Raw genomic sequence first — 24,672 nt, 5'->3', positions numbered from 1 at the left:
GGGCAGACTCAGTGCCCGGGTCAATGAGTGCACCTGAACCGTCTCTGCGTGGGGTAGTTTGTTTGTTTTCTTACAGCATTGTATTAGACCCGAGGATCTATAGAGGCTTTGATCAGCGCTGTGGTAATCAGTGCTATTTATGTTGTTTACATCATAGGAACAAGCATGAATCTGCTGCTTGAAAGAATTCGCACAGCTCTATCTGAAAAAACAAGGATTCTTTTGGTTTCTTTTTTCCCTTTGTCGACAGGCCTCACCGTTGACATGGTATGTTTCTGATATAGCTTGTGTTTACGAAATGTTAACTTTGTACAGAGTTTAAAGCGACTATTAATGTTTTTCCATCTTTCAACAATCAATATTGCTGATTGATTGACTGACTTGTTGTTAATGAAAGCTGATTAAGAGCTGCTGCTACTAATGCCAGTGTCTGTAAATAATATGATTACAGTTAAGATTTTAAATGATAAAACATTTTTTGCACTGAGTTTTAATCTTAATTGGTTTGCAAGTAAAGTAAAACACATTTATGCTACAATAGCTTGCATAACCAAAACAGATTGATGCGCACAGAAGCATTGCTGCCCTCTGCTGTCTTTTTCACATTTTTTTTTTTTTTTTTTTACAGATTAGCTTGTTAGATACAACCATAATTTTAACATAATTTATCCTGAAAATGTCTATCAAAAAAAAAAAAAAAAACCTTGGATCTGCCATTATTTAAATTTATGTGTCTAAAAATTAAAAGGCAGAACATCAAACCTGCAAAATCACATACAAGTACAAAACTATTGGCATTTATGTAATTTAGTAAATATAATAATAATAATAATAATGAGGATAATAACTAACTGAAGACATACAGTAGATTTATTATAATTTTATTTCACAAAGATATAACAGGCTATACAGCGTTATTTACTTCTGTGTTCTTTACCTTGTGTTTTTGTTTCATTTAAAATGAAAGCATACCAAAAGATAAATAGCCCATTATTACTTTGTTCAGTTTCATTTCATTTTAAATAGAAAAAAAAGATAAAAAAGTGAAACAAGCAAGTAAAACTAAAAACAGTAAAAAAAAATATTTATCATAAAAAAAGTAAGACAGATTTCTGGAAGTCTACCACTGTACAGACAAACATACTGATGCATTATACAAACTAAAATACAGAGCTAGAAGAGAATCAACTCAAGATGTTCTTCAAAATGTGGAGTCTTCTTCAAACATAATAAATTTGAGCAGGTTGAGTAATTCATATAGTAGCAGCAAACATATTAACAATACCTCATGATTTTATTACAAACCAGCCTTCATTTCTTCTGGGAAAGAGCTTAAGCTGTCGCTTTTAATGAAGCATATTAAATTTAGCACTGATATTCAAAACCCTTTTTTTCTGAAAAATAATTTAATCCTGCAAAATTTAACCAGAGACATAAACAACACAAGAGGGGATTACTGTAAATGATTTGAAATCTAAAAAGCCCCTTCGTCCATTTGTGGAAAAACTCATAGGTTCAGCATAATCTAAAAAAAAAACAAGAAATATTTAATGAGAAATATCCTTAAAATGGGTCAGTATTTCTAAGAAAAAAAAAAAAAGGCTGCTATACACTGTACACATTGTTTTCTCAGATGATCTAAAATTCACTAAATAAACTTTTTTTTTTTTATTAAAGGCAAACAAGTTATTTAATATTTCCATATAATCCTGACTATAGTGGGTTATATACTAATGAAAGCAATTTAAGGGATCAGGTATAAATGCTTAAATTAACAAATACACGTTCATTGTGTGAAAGCACTTCTATTGTAACAAACAAGACTCTCATTTATGATTGTTTAAACATTTCTAAATTATAAAGACAACTTTTCACAGGTCCATGCAGTGGTTAGTGGTCACTCAGTGTTTTACTCTGAACAGTAGGCAAGATTTTTACATAAATATTTTTGTAGTTATTTTCTGTTTTGTCACTCTAAATGAATGTGCTGCTGATGCTTTGATATGAATCGGGTTTGATACAGGAGACTGAAGAGCTGTAGATGTTTGAGCAGATGCTCAGTGTCTCTCAGCGTCAGGAGAGCCTTGGCGATCAGGAAAGATGTGAAGCTGCGGATGTTCAATCCCATTGTTGTGGAGATCTTCTTGTTTCTGTAAACCATGAAGTTTATTCACCAGTTCTGTGATGAAGACCTGATGAAGATGAGGAGATAAGCACATCATTACAGAAGAATCTTCAAAGACATGATAAAACGTGTCAACAGTATATGAATAAAAACAACACTACTTAAAGACCTGAATATTTTTACAAGTATTAACTTGTCAATATAAGTTTCTTCAATTTTGTCAACAGAGGGCAGCAGAGGATGGAGCAGTGTTTGTGGTCCGAAAAGTTTTAGCTGGTTAGCATGGCCCATTTAGCCCCTGCTGGTGGTTTGTTGTAACTACATCATCTGGCTTTAGAAAGCATTCAGAAAAAAAAAAAAAAAAAAATCCAAAGAAATTAATTTCCCCTTATTTTTCTTGGAATTATGCCACAGCACACCCATTTAGATAAAGAATTTCGTCTAATCATTAACACTGTTAGTCCCTATTTCCTGCAGTGTGACAGTGAGTCACTTTTATGTCTACACTTGCAGGGGGTTATTTAGTTAAAGATAAAACATCAGAGCTATGTGCAGAAAAGGACAGCACAACTTTGTTTGAAATGAAAGATGATGTTTATTTTCTATTGTTTGGTAGAATTATAACATGGACAGCAGAAGGGAAGCAGAGAAAAGGGGACAGAAAGAGGTAGGTAGACTTACTTCTGTGTTGTTACCGCAGGTATGAAGGATGTCCTACAAGAAATAAAAACCAAGAGATTTATTTAAGAGACTGGCAAATCTTGTCCAAGCTGAAAATGGATTTGAATGGTTTAATGCTGGACTGATTCTTTTATTGCAATTAAAGAGATCTTGTTTTTTAAAGGAATAGTTCATTAAATAATTTGTTCCAAAACCCTATGGATTTCAATCTAATGTTGAAAACAAATAAAGAAATTCATAAAAGCAGTTTATATTATAAACTATTTAGGTTAACTGTTCTTTTAAACTAGTTAAACGTACTACATACTGGTTTCTTCATCAGTAGTTTCAGAAAGCAGATACCTTAAGCTTCTGCGTCCTTTCTTCATCACTCTGTAGGTCTAGTAGCTCATCAATGTTCACTTCCTCAGGCATATCCTCTTCCTGTGAGGAGAGAAATAATCACATTTCACATAATCACCTTATAGATAGATTATAAAACCACATGGGTATTCAGGGACATGTTTTAAAATGGTCTAAATCCTGTCTGTCCTTTACCACTTTGTTTATATAATTGGGGAATATTCTCAATTATCGCTAGTAATGGAGTACTGCAAGGATCTATCTTAGGCCCTCTGCTATTTACTACACCTTGGCAGTATTATTAGAAAATAGGAGAAAAATGTGTTTCCACTGTTATGCTGATGATACTCAAATATATATTTAAACAAGACTAAATTAAATGTCCAAATTATCCAAGCTAACAGTGTGATTAGTGTTAACAGCTAATCGCCACTCATGAAATTTCTGAACAGAATTTTTGCACTAAAAATGTAAAATACATAAAAATGGTCTAATAATAATTATGACAAAATGTTAAACGCAAAAAAAAAAAAAAAAAAAAAAAAAAAAACTATTTTGAAGAATTCTGAAGAGCCAAACAGTTGGTGTCCATGATTTCCAAAGTAGGTAAAGAAATATTTGGAAGTAGTATTGTTTGATCACTAGCGTTCTTCAAAATATCATCTTTTATTTTCAACATAAGAAAGAGGGTAAATATTGTTGTAAATGATGACAAATGATCTATCGTACAAAGCACAAAGGCTGTAATTTGATTTACATTAACGGAAAATCAATTTGGAATATTTGTAAGAAATGTAGTAATGTCTGATTAATTAACTAAATGTTCAGAACAGATTGAGATGAATCATGGAAATGATCAGATTCAAGAGATTTCAGTTGTATGGACCACTATTATGATACTATGAGCAGGTGCTTTACGATTTTTTTTTTTTACCATTACAGTACAGCACTTTTTTTTTTTTTGAGTAACCAGTACAGTTTTTATTTATTTTATTTTTTCACAGAAAATGGAAAGTCAGACAACATGAAGGAGAATTAATTAGCAACAAAATCTTGATTTAAAGGAACAGTTTACCCAAAAATACAAATTTGCTACAATCCCTTCTGGAAAAACTACAATGCATAATAATCAGGATTGGGGAGATATAGAGTACACTGTAAAAAGTGCTACACCCACACAGTAGGTTTTATATATTTTAAATAGTTGTAATCTAGTTTATTTTATTTGTTTTATACTAAAAAGTGTAAATATACTTCCTCTTTACTTAAAATATATCATTTTTTTACATAACAATATATTTTAAGTAAAACAATAGCAATTTATTTGGGTAGCTTTTTGTATGAGTTTGTTGTGTACAAGAAATGTTATAAAAGTGAGTTGAAATACACAATTTATTTGAGCAGCTCTCGATGTGGCATGTGTGTTCATCAAACTTAAATATTTGAAATAAAAAACACATAAAAATTAAGTTGGATTTATCCCTTTTTCACTGGCGGGGACTTTCCAAGGCAGATGCTTCCTCGGCACTTCAACTGTTTGAAAGCTGCAGCGGATCTAAATTTCACAGACTGATTAACACGGTAAGATGTGCAAGTTTTGGCAATTTATTGGTGATGTAAAGTCACGCAAAATCGTTCACTCAACTAGGAAGCTAAAGTAAGGTTTGGAAATTGTACTGTATAGCTAGCTATCCTGCACACATGGCAAGCTAAGTTGGCTACACAGTGCTAAGCAGTGAAGTCTTGTATACAACGATCAAAAGACAACAGCAGTTAAGACCGTGTTGTTAATATGAAATTAAACAAGTGCTTTAGTAATGCCTATTATGTTTTAAGACTACTTTGGCTTTAATTTTACCAATAATATCACTTTTAATCTTTAGTTAGCATTAACTTACCCTGTTAACTGCCATTCACATTTTTGAACATAGACTTGAAAGTGCATGATCCAAACCTATAATTAACGACTGAAAACATTTTGTAACATGATTTTGATGTACAATTTTCATGGTAGATGAATTTAAAATGGGTTTCAAAGGATGAATTTTGAGATTTTATGTTTTCAGGTGATATATAATGTTTTCTAAAGTGTGATGGAGAAAAAGGCAACAAAGAAGATATATATATATATATATATATATATATATATATATATATATATATATATATATTTCAAAGTGCTGTGTACTGTAAATAAAGGTGACTTGACTTATTTAATTTCATCTTAATAACACAGTCTCCGGTGGGGCATGCAGCTGTCGTGGGGTCCTCGTGTTATCAGCAGCAGAGTTGTAAGTGCATTTGATAGCACTGGCTCAAAACCATAAAACTATTTTTAACCTGTTACTTAAATATTTTACATTTACCACTGGTTTTTAAACTTATTCTAACATGCATATTTTTTCTGTCTTTAGGTAACCAAGCGTTTTTGTTACCTGGGGTCTTCAGATACAGGTAAGAAAAACTTCAGAATAGATACAGTTAAAGCTATAATTATTCCCAGGTAAGTAAAACATAGGTAAAATTGCAAACAATAGTGTTGGCTCCATACAATTACATTTCTGAATTAGGTTTTATGTACCAACCACCAATAGAAGGCAGATATGATCACCTTTCTGCCTCCTACTACTGCACTAATAGAAGCTTGATTCATACTGTTAAATACAGCCTACATGGTCAGTTAAATCTCAATTTTGTGAGATGCTGGTGATAGTGTGAGATCTTGTACAGTACAGTGGTAGTGGTGTATGTATAGTACAACCTTTTACATCAATTGCATGGTTGAAATACAGAGGTTCTCTAATTTGTGATACTGTCATCAGGCAGTGAATTTTGATCAGATTTTACTTGTTGACAGGATCCGTCTGGCTATGTGGAGAAAAGGAGAGAAGTGGTACTGAGATGCCTGATTGAGAACATATGGGAGGGAAAGGAAGACCTCATCAGTGTCCACCATGTATGTACTGGGCTTAAAGCTACTTATCTAATTTCTTTCTGTATGTTATTAAGTTGGCTTGAAAAAGCCAACTTACTGATCTACTATTTAATCTTATTATGTTGGCTTGGCAACAAGCCAACATACTGTTATGCTATTTAAACTTATTTTTATTTTTATTATTATTATTCTTCTGAGAAAAAAATTCTGAACGCTACTCCTCCTAGGGCTTTAAAGCCACAAGCCCCAAACTCGGCAGACACCTGCGGGATAGAGGGGTGGTGTGTGCTATATCTTTTCAGAGTGATCAGACTTAAAGTTTTTTTTTTATTAATTTTTAAATGTAAAAAAAAATAAAAAAAATTGCGCCCCTACAGTTGCAATGACATTTAGGGGCGGAGTCGGGTTTCGTTTCACTTTTAAACTGGTTAAAAATACTGCTGCTCAGCCCAGGCTGTCTACACGGAGCCGAGAACTAGCGAATTCATTCTTATTTAAGACCTTTTAAAAACGCGATTACACGCAATCCACACGTTAGAACACACCAAGAGCTAAATTCAGATGTTTCTGAACTGTTTAAAGTAATAACATTATATATTCGCGGCAGCCAACTGCTCGCGAGCTGGCAATGTATTTCTCTGAACACTTGAAGTCCACAGAGAATTTACAGCCTTTCACATTAAAACACTGCAGCGAAACGGCACAAAACAATTAGAATAATATATTAAATGGTTTTAAAGTAGTTTTGGCCACTGTCACGCTGGTCTTAGCTGGTTTCTAACTGAATCATCAGGCTGAACATCACAGCGAGCTCGCCATGTATTTCTCTGAACACTTGAAGTACACATTTACAGCCTTTCACATTAAAACACTGCAGCGAAACGGCACAAAACAATTTGAATAATATATTAAATGGTTTTAAAGTAGTTTTGGCCACTGTCACGCTGGTCTTAGCTGGTTTCTAACTGAATCATCAGGCGGAACGTCACAGTGAGCTCGCGCTTCAGCCCCGCGCTGCGGGAAACAACTGAGCAGCTGATGGCGCGTGTGCACGAGAGAGAGCCGCGCGTATCGCGGACAGGGACAGCAACACTGAAGAGAGCTGTCGTTCAGGACGTTCACTTCCTCCTGGACCTGAACGAACAAATTCAAATCGCAGTTTAAATAAACAGAAAGAGCGAAAAGCAAAAGAGCTCAATTCAGCAGCGCGGTGTTCTGGTGTTCAGGGAGCAAGCAGAGACGCGTCTCAAAGTCTTCTTGCTTTTGTACCGACAACAAATACATACAAAATATGTCGAAATACCCGTGTTGGAAAGTGTGTTCGAATAAATATGTGGTTATGTCTTAAGTGAAAGTAAAGATTTGCAAAAAAAAAATCGGATGTGTATCATCATAATGGATGCGTTTGTCTCTTAAAGGGACCGCGCCTAATTTACTAGCTCTGCTGTCAGAGTCTTTAATGTATGAAAATGAAAGTAAATCACTCACTGCTCTTGACTGAATTACGTTGTAGTACAAGAATTTATCCAAAGTCAATCCAAAAATCAGATAGAATTGTTTTACTAGTGGGTGCAGGCCACCAGGGGCGTAGCAGCCATTTTAAAAGTGGGGGGGACAGCTGTATGGTGATTTGACCCAAAGCTGATGTTCATAATAAATTCTAAATAGAATACCAATTGGCATTTTACTTTTTCAAATTTGGGAACATGACATGATAGCTTACAGGAACCTATTTTTGTTAAATCATACTCGAAATTTAGAAATACTGCAGGACTTTGAGACCAATGGGAGACCATCTATAATTTTTATTTATTTTTTTTTTTATTTTTTTTTATGAAATAAAGATATTTTATGATATTTACAATATTTCAGTTGCACTACATTTGAACAATAACTTTTTTTTTTAACAGTTGGACAAAAACAGGTGTTAAATGAGTATACATATTACATCTACAGTAATTTTATACAACATACATTTTATGAAAAATATGAGACAGATAATCTGTGAAAAAATCAAGCTCCTCTGGCTCCTCCCAGTGTCCTATTGCCATTTGCAGAAATACATCACTCCCGGTAAAAAACCAAAACAACCAATCAGAGCTGCGGTCCGTAACTTTGTTTGTGTTCAAAATGTAGAAGAATGTATATAATAAGCGAGTACAACATGAATCTATTTTCCAAACCGTGTTTTTGGCTTGTCCTGAATCACTAGGGTGCACCTATAATAAGTGTTTATATTCGGACTATTTTAGATTGCTTCGTGGGTACCGCGGCGGAGTAACCCAGATACAAATCTCACCTGTACACATTCTGGAGAGCTTGAGCAACTGCCCCCTCTCTCTGCCAGTGACGTCACAGCCTGCCTTTCCTGCAGACTAGTTAGGACATAAAGTAACAGTTATGAATTAAAAGAATAAAATTTGATAAAGTATTTTAAGATATTCGTTGCAAAACAAATATGATTTATTGTGAAATGATAATTTTACTCCGCGAGCAGCACGTAGACAAACAAAAGACAGCAGAAACCAATAATATTGTTACGTCTTATTTAGCAGACGCTTTTATCCAAAGTGACAATTAGGAGAGCATTTAACACACTGAATCCGGTGCGACGTGATGAAAACTTTATCGCGCGATTCGTGTCATCGCGACATACTGTAACATACTTACAGTGTGTGTTTGAAAAAAGGATGTAATCGTCCTTTACTTTTTTCTGGGGTGCATTTTATCCCAGACGGCCTAATAGCAAAGTGAACAAACGAACGAACGAAAATTCAGAAGTGCAACAAGAGATTTGAAGCTCATAGCAGACGCGCCCAGGAGATGATTCGCTCTGTGATTGGCTGAATGTTACTTCACTCAAATCTAAGTAACAAATCAGAGAACACTACAGGAAATATTCACGCTGGATCCTAAAAAAAAAAAAAAATTAGCAGGGGTCAGAATCACCTGTTTCTAAAAGTGCGGGGGACGTGTCCCCCCCGTCCCCCCCGGTTGCTACGCCCCTGCAGGCCACTAGTTCATTTATGTAAGTGAGTATGGCAAAATAGTGATCTGTGAAATATTATACCCACTAATTCTTCATACAGTAGGCTACCAGTGAAATTTATTAAAAAAAATAATAATTAAGGACCTGCCCATGTTTTGCTTAAGTGTTTCTTTCTTTACTTGTTAATGCAACCTTTTCACACCACAGACTGAACCAAATGAAGCATTTCTTGCTTGGTAACTGTTCAACAAAGTATTGATAGTTGTGTAAATATTGTCATACTGACAGTCTGAAGTTTTGGTTGATTCCATTACATATCTTTTTATCAAAGTTATCCGAAATTATCAAGATGAATTTGTTCTGAGTTATTGTCATATATTATTACCACTTTCTAAACTACAGCAAATAAACTGTGATTATGTGAGAAATGTTGAAGGTGTCTGAATACATTTTGGTTTGATTGTGTATTTTATCTTACAGTGAAGACTATGCAGTGCTATTTTACATTAACAAAAACAAACTTAAAAAAAGTAAACATTATGTAAATAGCACAAATAAATAAATAGAATGAACATACAGTACAAATTAAACAATTTTAAACAGTGTGTAACTGCATCATCTATACAAACCATTGTGCTTGGACCCCTTATGATCTCCTTGATTTAAAATGCATTGTTTCAGTAATCTTGTGTGTCGTTGCCCACAACGCGACGGTGGCAGGACTGTGAAATACATACACGAGAAAAATAGGCATGACTTATTTCACATCCAGCTAGACAACCCTGTCATAGCTGTTATCATAGCCCAGGCTTTTTATAAAAAAAATAAAACAGCAAGGGAGCATGGAAAAAGACTGTTGCAGGTGTATTTTTTTATGGCATTATTATTTGTATTAATTTTGCAGCGGGGCAACTCAATGTTGGGCACACAAGTACTTTGGCTCTTTTGCTCCATGGCCAAGATGGCCAAGCCAACATCAAAGTTAGTTCACTAACTTTTAATTCTAGTTCTTATTATTATTTTTCTGACAGAAATTCTGAACGCTACTCCTCCTAGGGCTTTAAAGCCACAAGCCCCAAACTCGGCAGACACCTGTGGGATAGAGCGGTGGTGTGTGCTATATCTTTTCAGACTGATCAGACTTAAAGTTTTTTTTTTATTAATTTTTAAATGTCAAAATTCATTACCCATAGACTTACATTGTCTGAGAAAAATTGCGCCCCTACAGTTGCAATGACATTTAGGGGAGGGGAGCAGTCAGACGAGAGAAGAATCACTGCTGCTCAGCTCAGGCTGTCTACACGGAGCCGACAACAAGCGAATTCATTCCTATTTAAGACATTTTAAAAACGCTATTGCACGCAATCCACACGTTAGAACACACCAAGAGCTAAATTGAGATGTTTCTGAACTGTTTAAAGTAATAACATGATATATTCGCGGCAGCCAACTGCTCGCGAGCTGGCAATGTATTTCTCTGAACACTTGAAGTCCACAGAGAATTTACAGCCTTTCACATTAAAACACTGCAGCGAAACGGCACAAAACAATTAGAATAATATATTAAATGGTTTTAAAGTAGTTTTGGCCACTGTCACGCTGGTCTTAGCTGGTTTCTAACTGAATCATCAGGCTGAACATCACAGCGAGCTCGCGACGTATTCCTCTGAACACTTGAAGTACACATTTACAGCCTTTCACATTAAAACACTGCAGCGAAACGGCACAAAACAATTTGAATAATATATTAAATGGTTTTAAAGTAGTTTTGGCCACTGTCACGCTGGTCTTAGCTGGTTTCTAACTGAATCATCAGGCGGAACGTCACAGTGAGCTCGCGCTTCAGCCCCGCGCTGCGGGAAACTGGACTGAGCAGCTGATGGCGCGTGTGCACGAGAGAGAGCCGCGCGTCAACACTGAACCGAGCTCTCGTTCAGGACGTTCACTTCCTCCTGGACCTGAACGAACAAATTCAAATCGCAGTTTAAATAAACAGAAAAAAGAGCGAAAAGCGAAAGAGCTCAATTCAGCAGCGCGGTGTTGTTCAGGGCAAGCAGAGACGCGTCTCAAAGTCTTCTTGCTTTTGTACCGACAACAAATACATACAAAATATGTCGAAATACCCGTGTTGGAAAGTGTGTTCGAATAAGTATGTGGTTATGTCTTAAGTGAAAGTAAAGAGTTGCAAAAAAAAAATCGGATGTGTATCATCATAATGGATGCGTTTGTCTCTTAAAGGGACCGCGCCTAATTTACTAGCTCTGCTGTCAGAGTCTTTAATGTATGAAAATGAAAGTAAATCACTCACTGCTCTTGACTGATTTACCTTGTAGTACAAGAATTTATCCAAAGTCAATCCAAAAATCAGATAGAATTGTTTTACTAGTGGGTGCAGGCCACTAGTTCATTTATGTAAGTGAGTATGGCAAAATAGTGATCTGTGAAATATTATACCCACAAATTCTTAATACTGTAGGCTACCAGTGAAATTGATTAAAAAAATAATAATTAAGGACCTGCCCATGTTTTGCTTAAGTGTTTCTTTCTTTAATTGTTAATGCAACCTTTTCACACCACAGACTGAACCAAATTAAGCATTTCTTGCTTGGTAACTGTTCAACAAAGTATTGATAGTTGTGTAAATATTGTCATACTGACAGCTGTCTGAAGTTTTGGTTGATTCCATTACATATCTTTTTATCAAAGTTATCCGAAATTATCAATATGAATTTGTTCTGAGTTATTGTCATATATTATTACCAGTTTCTAAACTACAGCAAATAAACTGTGATTATGTGAGAAATGTTGAAGGTGTCTGAATACATTTTGGTTTGATTGTGTATTTTATCTTACAGTGAAGACTATGCAGTGCTATTTTAAATTAACATAAACAAACTTAAAAAAATGTAAACATTATGTAAATAGCACAAATAAATAAATAGAATGAACATACAGTACAAATTAAACAATTTTAAACAGTGTGTAACTGCATCATCTATACAAACCATTGTGCTTGGACCCCTTATGATCTCCTTGATTTAAAATGCATTGTTTCAGTTATCTTGTGTGTCGTTGCCCACAACGTGACGGTGGCAGGACTGTGAAATACATACACGAGAAAAATAGGCATGACTTATTTCACATCCAGCTAGACAACCCTGTCATAGCTGTTATCATAGCCCAGGCTTTTTATTAAAAAAAGAAAACAGCAAGGGAGCATGGAAAAAGACTGTTGCAGGTGTATTTTTTTATGGCATTATTATTTGTATTAATTTTGCAGCGGGGCAACTCAATGTTGGGCACACAAGTACTTTGGCTCTTTTGCTCCATGGCCAAGATGGCCAAGCCAACATCAAAGTTAGTTCACTAACTTTTAATTCTAGTTATTATTATTATTCTTCTGAGCCAAATTTTAAACACTATCTCCTCCTAGAGCTTTCAAGCTAGAACCACCAAACTCGGGTCAGACCTTCAGACTGGTCTGACTCGGGTTGCTATATCTTTTCTAACTGATTCTGCTTATGGTTTTCGTAAACCAGACTACCAAAACCACCTTAAATCCCATAGACTTTCATTGCGGGGGTACAAACTTTTGAAAAATAAGGCTTATAATATATTTAAGCTGTCTACTACCAAGGCAAACCTTAAAAACTCTCTACTGAGAATACAGCTAAAACCAGCCTAAGCTGATCAGTTGTTTTGGCTAGTCTCCCAAACTGGTTTTTAAGTTGTTTTGACCACTCTCACGCTGGTCTTAGCTGGGTTTTAGCTGGTTTTTACTGAATCCACTGTTTTTAGCTGGTTTTTGCCAGATTTGCATAGAAACATGCTAACAACATGCTAGTTACTCACTAATCAGACTAGAAACATACTTCTAACAAGTTTTAAAGTGGTTTTGGCCACTGTCACGCTGGCCTTAGCTGGTCTTAGCTGGTTTTAGGTGGTTTTCTTTACTGAATCAACTGGTTTTAGCTAGATTATCATAGAAACATGTTAATACCATGTTAGTAACTTGCTAATCAGACTAGAAACATACTTCTAACATGGTTTAAAGTGGTTTTGGCCACTGTCAAGCTGGCTTTAGCTGGTCTTAGCTGGTTTAAGGTGGTTTTCTTTAATGAATCAACTGGTTTTAGCTAAAAACATATTAACAACATGTTAGTAATTTGCTAATCAGTCTAGAAACATACTTCTAACATGGTTTAAAGTGGTTTTGGCCACTGTCAAGCTGGCTTTAGCTGGTCTTAGCTGGTTTTAGGTGGTTTTCTTTACTGAATCAACTGGTTTTAGCTAGATTATCATAGAAACATGTTAACAACATGTTAGTAACTTGATAATCAGACTAGAAACATACTTCTAACATGGTTTAAAGTGGTTTTGGCCACTGTCAAGCTGGCTTTAGCTGGTCTTAGCTGGTTTTAGGTGGTTTTCTTTACTGAATCAACTGGTTTTAACTAGATTATCATAGAAACATGTTAATAACATGCTAGTAACTTGCTAATCAGACTAGAAACATACTTCTAACATGGTTTAAAGTGGTTTTGGCCACTGTCAAGCTGGTCTTAGCTGGTTTCTAACTGAATCAACTGGTTTTAGCTAGATTATCATAGAAACATGTTAACAACATGTTAGTAACTTGATAATCAGACTAGAAACATACTTCTAACATGGTTTAAAGTGGTTTTGGCCACTGTCACGCTGGTCTTAGCTGGTTTCTAACTGAATCAACTGGTTTTACCTGGATTAGCATAGAAACATGTTAGTCACTTGCTAGCCATGCTAGCCACATGCTAGTCACATGTTAATCATGCTAGCAACATGCTAGTTGTATACTAATCATTCTAAAAACATGCTAGAGACATACTAGCAACATGCTAATCATGCTACAAACATGCTAACGACATGCTAGTCACTTGCTAATCATGTTAATAAAATGCTAGCAACATGAAAATCATGCTAGAGACATGCTAGCCACATGCTAATCATGCTACTAAAATGTTAACAACATGCTAATCATGCTACAAACATGTTAGCAACATGCTAATCATGCTAGTAAAATGTTAGCGACATGCTAGCAACATGCTAATCATGCTAGAAACATGCTAACAACATGCTAGAGACATGCTAGCCACATGCTAATCATGCTAGAAACATGTTAGCAACATGTTAATCATGCTACAAACATGCTAGCAACATGCTAATCATGCTAGCAAAATGTTAGCGACATGCTAGCAACATGCTAATCATGCTAGAAACATGCTAACAACATGCTAGAGACATGCTAGCCACATGCTAATCATGCTAGAAACATGTTAGAAACATGCTAATCATGCTACAAACATGCTAGCAACATGCTAATCATGCTAGCAAAATGTTAGCGACATGCTAGCAACATGCTAATCATGCTAGAAACATGCTAACAACATGCTAGAGACATGCTAGCCACATGCTAATCATGCTAGAAACATGCTAGCAACATGCTAATCATGCTAGCAAAATGTTAGTTACATGCTAACAACATGCTAATCATGCTACAAAAATGCTAGCAACATGCTAGCAACATGCTAATCATACTAGAAACATGTTAGCGACATGCTAGCAACATGCTAATCATGCTAGAAACATGCTCACAACATGCTAGAGACATGCTAGCCACATGCTAATCATGCTACAAAAATGCTAGCAACATGCTAATGATACTAGAAACATGTTAGCAAAATGTTAATAATGCTACAAACATGCTAGCAACATGCTTATCATGCTACAAACATGCTAGCAACATGCTAATCATGCTAGCAAAATGTTAGCGACATACTAGCAACATGCTAATCATGCTCGAAACATGTTAACAACATGCTAGAGACATGTTAGCCACATGCTAATCATGCTAGAAACATGTTAGAAACATGCTAATCATGCTACAAACATGCTAGCAACATGCTAATCATGCTAGCAAAATGTTAGCGACATGCTAGCAACATGCTAATCATGCTAGAAACATGCTAACAACATGCTAGCCACATGCTAATCATGCTAGAAACATGTTAGCAACATGGTAATCATGCTAGAAACATGCTAGCAAAATGCTAATCATGCTAGCAAAATGTTAGTTACATGCTAACAACATGCTAATCATGCTACAAAAATGTTAGCAACATGCTAGCAACATGCTAATCATACTAGAAACATGTTAGCAAAATGCTAATAATGCTACAAACATGCTAGCGACATGCTAGCGACATGCTAATCATGCTACAAACATATTAGCAACATGCTAATCATGCTAACAAAATGCTAGCGAAATGTTAACAACATGCTAATCATTCTACAAACATGCTAGTGGAATGCTAGCAACATGCTAATCATGCTAGCAAAATGCTAGCAAAATGCTAATCATGCTACAAACATGCTAACGGCATGCTAGTCACTTGCTAATCATGTTAATAAAATGCTAGCAACATGAAAATCATGCTAGAGACATGTTAGCCACATGCTAATCATGCTACTAAAATGTTAACAACATGCTAATCATGCTACAAACATGCTAGCAACATGCTAATCATGCTAGCAAAATGTTAGCGACATACTAGCAACATGCTAATCATGCTCGAAACATGCTAACAACATGCTAGCCACATGCTAATCATGCTAGAAACATGTTAGCAACATGCTAATCATGCTAGCAACATGCTAATCATGCTAGCAAAATGTTAGCGACATGCTAGCAACATGCTAATCATGCTAGAAACATGCTAGTCACATGCTAGAAACATGCTAGCAAAATGCTAATCATGCTAAAATCATGCTCTCAACATGCTAGAAACATGTTAACAACTTTGCTAATCATGCTAACGACATGGTAGTCACTTGCATATAATGCTAGTAATATGTTAATCACTTTCTTTTTTAAACTTCTTAACTTTTCAAACTTTTACATTTTTAAAACTTTTTAAGCTTTTCAAACTTTCTACATTTTTCTAACTTTCTGGCCAGGCTTTTTCAAGCCAACTTAAAGTTTGAAAACAAACTTTACTATCTAGTTACTATTGTGATGATATGGGGTAATTACTTTGTTCTTGAAATATATTTAATACAGTAATGTGATGACCAATAAGGTACAGGCAAGGAAAATTGCATTGTTTTATTGTAATGTATCCTTTGAACCAGAAAAGACAACACTCATGCTACAGTAGATCATGATAGTATAGTACCAACACTCTATGACATTGTCATGGTAGACTTCACTCTGGTCACATGCTCTAGTCAAAGTATCCATCTAGTATCCATCACCTTAAGCAACTAAAAAGTACAACTTTGACTTTGTGTCGTATCTGTCTTCTACCAGTCTGCTATATTCATCTCAATACCTGTTTGTCTGACCAAACTCTTGATTCTTTTTTGTCTCCTCAATAGAGTCATGATGAAACAGAGGTGCACGCTGAGCTTGGCAGTTCCCCACTGAAAATATACATGCGCCATCAGCCAAACACGATTGGGATTATCACAGTAGAAGGACAGCCCATGGTCAGAGGTGTGCCAAACCTGTAGAAAACCTCCTGTTTGGACTTGTCTATGCCCACAACCTCTAATATCACTCAAATCTGTATACTTCTGAGATATATCACAGGCTCTTTGTGGGATTGGACCCTATTCATACTTTTGTATGTTGTGTAGGCACTGTTAAAAGTGACACTAGCTGACATTGAATAAATTTTATTGTCTTTAATCTGTCTTCCCATCTTTTTCTTCTTCAATTGAATTTGTAATTGTTATTGATAAAGTCTGTTTATGTAAAGTGATTTACTGTACTGCTTAGAATATAGACATTTAGATGTATTTTCTGAGGTAATAGCCAGGACTTAATTAAAATGTTTATTCACATTTGATTAGGTTAAATTTACTATGAGCATAAAGTTCATAAAACCTAACTAAAATGAGTACAGGTTACTTGTAGCAACACATAAATACGTTACATATACCAAGAAAATTAGGTTTATCTAACTGACTAATATAGCACTTATTAGTTAACTCAACTTGATTTTGTTGTGTTTGAATTAAGTAATTTTACAGAGTTTATTATACTTGAAAAAGGCTGCAAGTTGACTCAACTTAAAACATCCAATGCAGCCACTTGCCTCACTTTTTATGAGTTTGATCTAGGTATTACTTTTTACAGTGTACATGTAATGGGGTTATGCAATCTGGATACAAAAATCTTGTTACAGTTACATAAAAATTATTGTATTTAAATTACAGTTACATTTTGTAAAATAAATGATTATTTTGACATAATAATGATATGTAGGCGCTGCTTTATCATAATTCCTGGTTCTGTTGACACTCATGTTGACGCGGTCGCTCATGCTGTTGCGTTCGCAAATAAGATCTGTGCACAATTATTCTCCTCAAATGCTGCTACAGTGAATTAATTAGGATTCAACTTTATTTAAATATGTGATTTGAGGTAATCCAAAAGTAATTAGATTACTTTTCTTTTGAAGTGCTTGGGTTATGTTACTGAATACTTTTTTAATTAAGTACTTTTGAACTGTAACGGAATACATTTTAAAAGTAACCTTCACAATCCTGATATTAATGCTTCCTCTATCCCATGTTGTCCTCTCACTCCAAAATCCAACAACATATGTGACCCTTAAGTGTCAATTTGAGATTTATTTATTATTGAGATTTATACATCATCTGATAGCTGAATAAATAAGTTTGAAGATTAGATTTTCCATTGATGTATGGTCTGTTAGGATCGGACAATATTTGAAAATCTGAAATCTGAGGGTGCAAAAAAATCCAAATACTTTGAAAATCACCTTTAAAGTTATCCAAATTAATTATTATCAATGCATATTACAAACTAAAAATTATATTTTGATATATTTACTGTAGGAAATGTACAAAATATCTTCATGGAACATGATTTTTTATTTGTTTAGAACTCCTGTTTTGGCTTATGCCTGATCTGTGCATATTTCTCTTTTGATTCAGACAGAGGACTTTTTTTTAATCACAGAAGCAGGCAATATTTTGTTTAGAGGACATGTATTTTAGCAGAAGAAATGGTTTGAAGGTAAAAACGCCTTAATGAATTAGTCACAAACACACACCTTTTCTTTTTATATGACATTAATGGAGTTGTGTGAGTTGTGTGGATTACTTCTGGATTATTGTGATGTTTTTGTCAGCTGTTCTCTCTTTTTTTATGGCACCCATTCACTGCAGAGGATCCATTGGTGCACAAGCAATGACAAATACAAACTCATCAACATCTTTTAACTTTGGGGTGAACTATTCCTTTATGGATGAACTATTGCATTACATGATTTGTTATCATGAACATACTGATTACAACTAACTCACAACAGTATAGAATGTGGTGGGATTCAGTGTCACTTAACAAGTTAACACCAAATACTGCAACTATGTTAACATGATTACCAAAGCTTCAAGTTGCCATCAGTATGGTGTACATCCACACAGCAGGTTAAGAGCTGGTCATGCCAGCCAGTGTGTCTCCTGATAAGGTTACGGATGACTACAGGGAACAGGGCTGGCGTGGGAGAACTTTCAAAATCCTGAAACTAACACCACCAATGAAAGGTCAATCAGAAAAAGATCCAAGCTGAAAGCCCTACCAGGGCATCAGTGACCTTTCTTTTAACTCCAAATGCCACTGAAATGCTGTGAAACAAACATAACCCTTTACATGCTGAACGTACAGGGCAAACCTTTTGAATTTGAAAGTTTGTGCTTTCGCTTTAGATTAGTTCCTGAGCAGAAAAGCTTTGCACATTCAACAGAAAACTGAAAAGTAGTGTACCAAATACCTTGAGAATGTATATGTGTAAATATTCATGTCAATTTTGGTTGGTCATGGTTTATTTAAAGCTTGTGAAACATTTTGGTTAATCTCTTAAATATTTCCAAAATGTAATTTTCCCCCTTCTGCAAGAATTTAATTTGGGATTGAAGAGTGAGAATGTTGAACTATCCCTTTATTCAAAATAAGCTAAAAAAAAAAAAAGATTCAAGATTTTATTTTACCCCCTCAAGTGTAAGTCTAGAAAAAACCTATGAGGTACCTTTATTTTGAAAGTGTGGTGTCAAGTGTAAAATTATAAAATGTTATAACCCCAAGGGCATTACATTTTTAACAATTAAATTAAAAATATATTTTAAAATATTTTAATCTGGAATGAAATTGTGAGTAAAAATATTTTGAAAAGTCTTACTCTTTATAAAGTATGAATAAATAAATATATAGTATAATTATATAAAAATGTATACAATATATAAATAAATGAAAAAAGTTGTACATTCAATCTCTTTCATAAAGTGATATATTTTTGCATGATAAACTGCAAATACTACTGCATTCAGTAATCTTACATGCTATAGACAATCTCTGATGGAGCACTGCACTAGCACGTCAGCGCCTCTCATGTCAGCTCAATCCAACCAGAGTAAAATGTCAGATCTTTTTTGCATCAGCTGCCCTTGGGACTCCATAAACTGTGATGTAACAGTACGCCGATCCACATTAAATGCAAAAGTGCATGTGAGATCAACACGGGCTGACACGGTTTAGTCTAACTAATTACATTACATGCCTTTGACAGAATTGGTATCATTTATCCACAAGAACATCTTTTTTCACAAGAAACCCTTTTGTTATTCTTCAAATATATGTGCATGCAGAATAAATGATTTAATGTGTTTATTAGTGACCTCTTTACAAGCTGACCATATTAGGAACAAGAACTCATCTACAGGTCAACTCTAAAAATGTAATATTGTTTATAAACATTCTAAAATGGATCTGTTTTGCTTTTTGGTCCTTGTGATGCTGATATAAGCACTTTCGCTGAATACATCCAGGTGCTTTCAGTTTCTGATCATCATCAGACGTTAATGCATTACCACTTCTCAAACTGAACTGATAATGTACATAAAAAAAGCCTTTTATGCATTAAACATATAACATTTGTGTCCTTTATTGTGAATAACACAATAAATTCCAACTAAAACTGGAGTTACATTAAGATCAAATGGTGACCCAACATGGTACCAAGTACAAATGCAGTCATGGTTTACTTTTCCTTCCATTTCAAAATGCACAACCAACTAATTTGGCTATCTTATACCGAGGGACACATTCATTTGCATCAGAATACCACAGATTATGAGTGAATACATAACCTCTGACATCCACAGCAAGATATACGAGAAGTGGTTTCTCCTTTCCTTTCAAAAGTTGATCGGTCTGTTTATTTAGCAACCCCAACCATGCATGATTATATTTCACAAAACCTTTCCATGTTATTCTTAGCATTTAGCTTTGTTTTATCCATAACAGTATCAGAAAATATTTTTTTAGTACAATTTCTGTAAAATATTACTAATTTTTTGGATTAGATATATGTAAAATCTGAAGTGTAATGTTTTGTGGCTGTTTGGCCCACTGACATGAAAGATGAACCAGCCTCTGGATTATAAATAAACATGAATCTGTCCACTACAGGACTCTAAGCTGTGCTTTTTTAAAAAATTTGTATCTTTAATAGAGCAGTTGACTAATGGTCCTGCTTAATGGGGCTAGGATGCCCTGTCCGTGGACCAGTTGGTACCGGGTAGTCGTTTTTTTGCAGGATGGGGGTGGAGGACAGTTGCAGGAGGGCTTTCTTTGTGCGATACAGTGACATATGGGGTCTTCATTTCTACAGCCCCCATCCCCCTTGCTCATAGGAAAACACCCCATGAGACAAATATACCATCAATCAATCCCAGGACCATAAGAGCAGGACGTAGTTGGGTCTGCTGTCGACAGGAAATGAAGGGGGGATCTGATTACAGCCTCAGTGAAGGCTGCTTCTTTTTAGCACCAACATAACATCATAGAGAAGACTTCTGGGATTTGTCCAGTCATCGTGTACTCTTAAAGAACTGGTAAAAGTTGTTACTGGGATGGTACCCTTTCAAAAGATACTAATATGTAGCATTTAGGTACCAATGTGTAAACTTTAGGAGCTAACATTTACATTCAAGCTACTATTATTTGCTCTTTAGGGTAAATAAAGAACAAAGATGATCCTTTTAAAAGGATAGCATCCTAGTAGCAGCTTTTAGTTGCCTTTTTTCTGTTTGGGTGATATTGTGCCAAACTAGTGTATACATTTTACATGGAACTTCTTTAGGTTACATTTTAACAAATGTGTGTGTGTGTGTGTGTGTGTGTGTGTGTGTGTATATATATATATATATATATATATATATATATATATATATATATATATATATTTAAATTATGCTAATTATTGTTGAAGTTGTCAGTTAAGATTGTTAGAGTAGCTATTACAGTGAAATAATATTTTATGTTAATAGTACTTCATGTTCCTCACATAAATTATGTTTTATTCAATGCAGTACTTGCGGTTTCTTATTTCAATGTAAAATATAAAGTAGACAGTTAAACCCTGTTTTAAAAAAAAGGATTTACATGACAGAAAATATTTAGAGATTAAAATATGCTACTTTAATTAGTAACAGGCAAATTTGTAATTATACAGGTTGTGAAACTGCTGTAAACCACTAATTATAGATGTTGAAACTAAATGTGTTGCCACATTTACCCCCCCCCCCCCCCCATGATCTCCCCTACAAAATTTCATAATTATCGTGGGAGGACGCCATGTCCAGTGTCAGAGTGCAAGCATCTCCCTCCTCACATCCACCATCCCACAAAGCCCACAAAGACTGTGAATGTTTACAGTTTTCTAGACGCCTGCGGGAATCCCGGAGCTCTCCATGTAAGGCAGCGAGCGCACCAACAAGTCTTGACCGCATCTTTAAACATTTAAGGTCGGGCCCCTGATCTTGTTGCTCATGGGAACTGGACCCTCTGAGGAAAAAAATCCCCTTTGTCCTGAAATACCCCAAGACACAGGAATGTAAACTAATAAGATATAAATTGCTAGCATTTCTGCATATCAGACATGTTTACTTGTTTAAAGCCCCAAAGGAGAACAGGATAAGTAGACTGATGTAGCTTTTATGTGTGTTAAATCAGCAGAGTAAAGATCATTTGGAGAGGTAAATCATGTCAAAGTTAGAGGTAAAAATCTTCACAACTTATTTTTGTGTTCTTATATGAAGATTTGCCAAGAAGGATTACATAATTAATTTAGGAGTTACTACCCTTGTCTTATGACATTAAAAAATTTAAAATAATTTAATAAGTGATATTTCTGCTAATATTTATTTTCCATCCTACTGATGGATAAATAAGAAAGAAAGTAACACTTAACTTACAGACTTCATGTATAATGCATTATAAAAGCTGTTTTAATGCATTAATTATGCCTTGTTATAGACTTATAATGCATTGTACAATCTCATGAATGTTTGTGTTCACAGTTAATACATTATAACACTTAGCAACTCATTGTCACTTTGCATAAAAAATTCTGTTATAATAAGTTATGTCTCTCTCTCTCTCTATCTATCTATCTATCTATCTATCTATCTATCTATCTATCTATCTATCTATCTATCTATCTATCTATCTATCTATCTATCTGTCAGAAAACCTCTAAGTGTCATCTGAAATTTTCTTCTTAAATGACATTTGTCTCAGGCTCCTACATTTATATTAAATTTATATTAAATTATTTCACTTTAATGGCAATGAAAATAACTTTGCAATTAAAGTGAAATTACTGAACATACATATGAGAGAATGAGAAAAATGCAAATTTTAGAAGAAAATTTTAGATGAGGGAGAGAGAAACACAAAATATAATACAGACACATAAACACACACACATGTATATGGTCTACATAAACTAAAACTAAACTAAAATACATTGACATATAGGCATATATATATATATATATATATATATATATATATATATATATATATATATATATATATATATATATATATATATATATATACGAAGGACACAAAAGGCTGTCGTTTTGTGGAATGACCCAAGAAAAGGTTCACGCCCTTCTTTATGAATAAACGTGCGGAATAATCAATTTGCACATCAAAATGGACTCAATCAAACATTATTTCGAAACTTACTTGTGGAATGAAAATATTTTATCGTATTTTTCGTATTTTACCGTCTTTGCCATCATACATTTTACATTCCATTCTGATTTCAAATGTGACACCTGCTTCACGATTGGGACACGCAGAATAGGTGCACATTTCCACGTGGATTGTGTTGATTTTAAATCTTCCTCCCACTGATAGAAACTTTCATTATTATTAAATATGATTGCGTCTTACCAATTAATTAATTCCACTGACACATAATCAGCAATCGAAAAGAGATTTATCAGCAACGCCTTTGCTGCTCCCATGTCATTAAATATTTGGCAGAGATTCCATTCCATGGCAGAAATTATTTGAAATTCTTCACACTGAATTTGTATGTGTTTTATTACATTTTATAGTACTCATATTATTCTTTGTTAAAAGAGGACTCACCCTTCCCAAATACAGCTCGTCTAGTCCACAATCTATCCACTTTTCCACATCCAGACGCCTCTGGAGTTCCTTTCTGTTATATTTCACGGTGACTCGTGCTTGCCTCTTCTGCACGCTGAGTCCAGCTTCCCGGCTGGTACCACGGTTCGGTGAGTGGATCTTATTGTTATAACGCCTCCCCACCCGGTTCGCAGCCATCTCCAGACTGACCCTCTGGATGGACACTTGCATCCAAATAATTGCTCTGGAGTCTGGCGGAGTAGGTGTGCTCCTCCAGCACGAGGGAGCGCTGACACCTCGAGAACGCGCCGGGCCGCAGGGTCCTAGCGCCGCGAGGTTACCGGCTTACTTTCGCTCTCGCTTGGGGTCTGGCGAGCACCAGGCGCGCAAGAAGGTAATTTGTAAATAATACTTGAAAATATAACTTAGAGTCCGAACAAATAATAAAAAAAATTACAATAATCCAAAATATCTCCAGTCCACCCATTTGTAAAGTGAAAAGCTGCAGGTTAAACAAATGCATCAATAAGGCATTTTAACATTAAACTATTGCTTCTGGCCAAAATACCAGTCCGTAATCAATGAAGTTTCTTACAGTGATGTTTAACCCTGTTGTTCTTATACATCAAAACCCAATCACATGTTTAGGATTGTTTTGGACTTTTTTCACTTGCAAACTGTTTTTCATCTGGGGATATTTCTCTCCTGAATTATAATTTCTCTCATAAACTCTCATTCTGACGACACCCATTCACTGCTGAGGATCCATTGGTGAGCAAGTGATGTAATGTTAAATTTCTCCAAATCTGCTCTGATGAAGAAACAAAATCACCTGGATGACCTGAGGGTGAGTACATTTTCAGTAAATTTTCATTTTTGGGTGAACTATTCCTTTAAACAAACAAACAAACAAAACAATAAGGTTTATATATTGTGTTATATATTCCACTATTATGTACAATAATATATATTTTAATGAAACTAATTTGGTAGGCTATGTACCCACGTTGTGACTAATTCATTATATGTTTATTGCATTGTCTCATTGTTTTGCATGGAAAGTCAAAAGTGAGATTTTGCAAAAAATA

At 34.9% G+C, this 24,672-nt stretch overlaps 1 protein-coding gene and 1 long non-coding RNA gene across 2 annotated transcripts; one reads left to right on the top strand and one right to left on the bottom strand.

The window, feature by feature from the left end:
* Window positions 1-865: 865 nt before the first annotated feature.
* On the bottom strand, window positions 866-23,894 carry LOC113115144 (protein phosphatase 1 regulatory subunit 14A-like). The gene is made up of 4 exons (XM_026282463.1): window positions 23,585-23,894; window positions 3,149-3,229; window positions 2,807-2,839; window positions 866-2,192 (listed from the first exon to the last, which is right to left on the bottom strand). Exons 1-4 carry the CDS (start codon window positions 23,813-23,815, stop codon window positions 2,058-2,060), a joined length of 480 nt encoding a protein of 159 aa, XP_026138248.1. The 5' UTR covers window positions 23,816-23,894; the 3' UTR covers window positions 866-2,057.
* Window positions 4,489-17,213, top strand: LOC113115145 (uncharacterized). Its single transcript, XR_003293836.1, has 5 exons — window positions 4,489-4,729; window positions 5,385-5,439; window positions 5,563-5,602; window positions 6,006-6,104; window positions 16,486-17,213. It is a non-coding gene; the product is annotated as an uncharacterized LOC113115145 (long non-coding RNA).
* Window positions 23,895-24,672: the final 778 nt, after the last annotated feature.

Source organism: Carassius auratus, chromosome 15 (genome assembly GCF_003368295.1).
Source record: "Carassius auratus strain Wakin chromosome 15, ASM336829v1, whole genome shotgun sequence".
In the NCBI taxonomy this organism is placed as follows: Eukaryota; Metazoa; Chordata; class Actinopteri; order Cypriniformes; family Cyprinidae; genus Carassius; species Carassius auratus.
The sequence above is the reverse complement of the archived record's forward strand: the minus strand, read 5'-3'. Positions and strand labels throughout refer to the sequence as shown.

Coding starts and splice junctions, on each gene's coding strand:
- LOC113115144 (XM_026282463.1), bottom strand. CDS start 23,815: ATGCAAGTGTCCATCCAGAGGGTCAGTCTGGAGATGGCTGCGAACCGG. Junction 3,230..23,584: donor ACGAGCTGTATTTGGGAAGG/GTGAGTCCTCTT, acceptor CTCTCCTCACAG/GAAGAGGATATGCCTGAGGA. Junction 2,193..2,806: donor CCTGCGGTAACAACACAGAA/GTAAGTCTACCT, acceptor CATCTTCATCAG/GTCTTCATCACAGAACTGGT.